A 1,902-nucleotide genomic window follows, 5' to 3' on the forward strand; every position below is an offset into this window, starting at 1 on the left:
ATATCGAATATATAGAAAATAAAAAAGGTCAAATATCAAATATATAAAACAAAAACCAAATATCCTTTATATGTTAAAATGGATGATATTTTGTAAAACAATTCTAAATAAACGAAATTTTAGATTTATTTTTAATATCGTACCAAATCAAGTCTTATTAAATTAAAATCTTATTAAATTGAGTCAAATATAAAATTTTAAAACAGATCTTAATTTTATTTGCAAAAAGAAAAGATAGATTTTACCAGTAAACAAATCTTCATTTTATTTGCAATTCTTTGATTTTTCTGCTTAACTCTCTTAGGACAAAAAAACAATGAGATGGTTCATGAATTTCATGCTATTAGCACAGAAAACAATTAGAAAAAGACGAAGACGAGAAGGAAGCATGGAGAAGAAGAAGAGAAAGACGAAGACGACAAAGACGAAGACGACGGCAACGACACCACCGAAATCTTACGTGCCTGAAGAAATGATAACTGAAATTCTTCTAAGTTTACCAGTGAAGTCTCTTATTCGTTTTAAATGTGTTTCTAAACTATGGTTTTCTCTTATCTCTGATCCCAATTTTGCTGAATCACATTTTCAACTTACAGCACACACTCGTAAAATTGAATTCATATCAACTGAGTTACAGAAAACAACATCTATAGATTTCGAGGAACAACTTGTCTTAAGGAATGCTTCTGTTAAACAGTTCAATTTTTTGCATCCCCAACCTGATTCTCTTATTCAAATTATAAGTTCCTGCAGAGGCTTTATATTTTTCAAATATTCTTCGAGTTTCTGCATATTTAATCCATGCACCCAAGTTCACAAACAAATACCTTTAGCTCCTGGTGAATTTGAAACAAATTTAGAGTTACGTGATTTGTATTATCTATATGGTTTCGGATATGATCGGTTAAGAGATGATTACTTGGTGGTTTCACTGTCCTGTATTCTAGCCGAGGAAGATTTTTCACGTTTGGAATATTTCTCATTGAAAGATAACAAGTGGAAGGAAATTAAGGATACTTACTTCCTTTATACAAAGGACAAGATTGAACCCAGAGTAGGATCACTCTATAATGATGCTATTCATTGGATTGCTATACATTCTGATTCACTGACTGAAGTTATTATCGCATTTGATTTAACGGAAAGGAAACTTTTTGAGATGCCTTATCCAAATGGTTTAGGCCATAAGTCTGATTATTGTGAGTTGTGGGTATTTGGAGAATTTCTTAGTTTATGGGCTAAGGATTGTGAAAATAATACAATTGAAATATGGGTGATGAAGGAGTACAATGTGCATTGGTCTTGGATTAAGGCTATTGTTCTCCGTATGAATATCCGATTTTCTAATGAGTTTTTTCCATTATGCTCTACAAAAAATGGTGATATCATTGGAACAGATGCGGAGAATATGTTGTTGAGGTATAACAACAAAGGAAAGCTTATTAAGGGTTCCTCGTACAGATGCTTTGCAGATGGTGTAGTTTCATGTGGATCCCCATCGATAGTCTATACAGAATCTTTGCTTTCACTCCCTGGTGATGACATGCAAGTTTATGAAGATGATTCAGACTAGAATAATCAGGTGTTGAAATATTCTCCTTCACTATTTTTTTGAAAGTTATATTTTTGTTATGATTTATCTGGCTGCAACATGCAACAAAAAAAAGGCCACGATTTAACAGTAAACAATCTCATCAATGATTTCATATTTGCTAAATATTGAAAAACTACTATAGTTTCATATAAGAGTTAAGTGATATTAATGTTGAAACTGCGGGGTGAGATTGCAACTCTCACCGCTCGAGCTTGTTCTCTAGATCCAACATAATATTATGACAAATGATTATACCGTCGCTGCCATAGCTTGAGAGAGCACTGTCATGTTTTCTTAGGGTTATAATT

At 32.3% G+C, this 1,902-nt stretch overlaps 1 protein-coding gene across 1 annotated transcript; it reads left to right on the forward strand.

Moving 5' to 3' along the window:
* Positions 1-316: 316 nt before the first annotated feature.
* LOC131603765 (F-box/kelch-repeat protein At3g06240-like) lies at positions 317-1,573 on the forward strand. Its single transcript, XM_058876226.1, has one exon. It carries the CDS (start codon positions 317-319, stop codon positions 1,571-1,573), a length of 1,257 nt encoding a protein of 418 aa, XP_058732209.1.
* The last annotated feature ends 329 nt before the right edge of the window (positions 1,574-1,902 follow it).

Source organism: Vicia villosa, linkage group LG1, assembly GCF_029867415.1.
Source record: "Vicia villosa cultivar HV-30 ecotype Madison, WI linkage group LG1, Vvil1.0, whole genome shotgun sequence".
Lineage (NCBI taxonomy): Eukaryota > Viridiplantae > Streptophyta > Magnoliopsida > Fabales > Fabaceae > Vicia > Vicia villosa.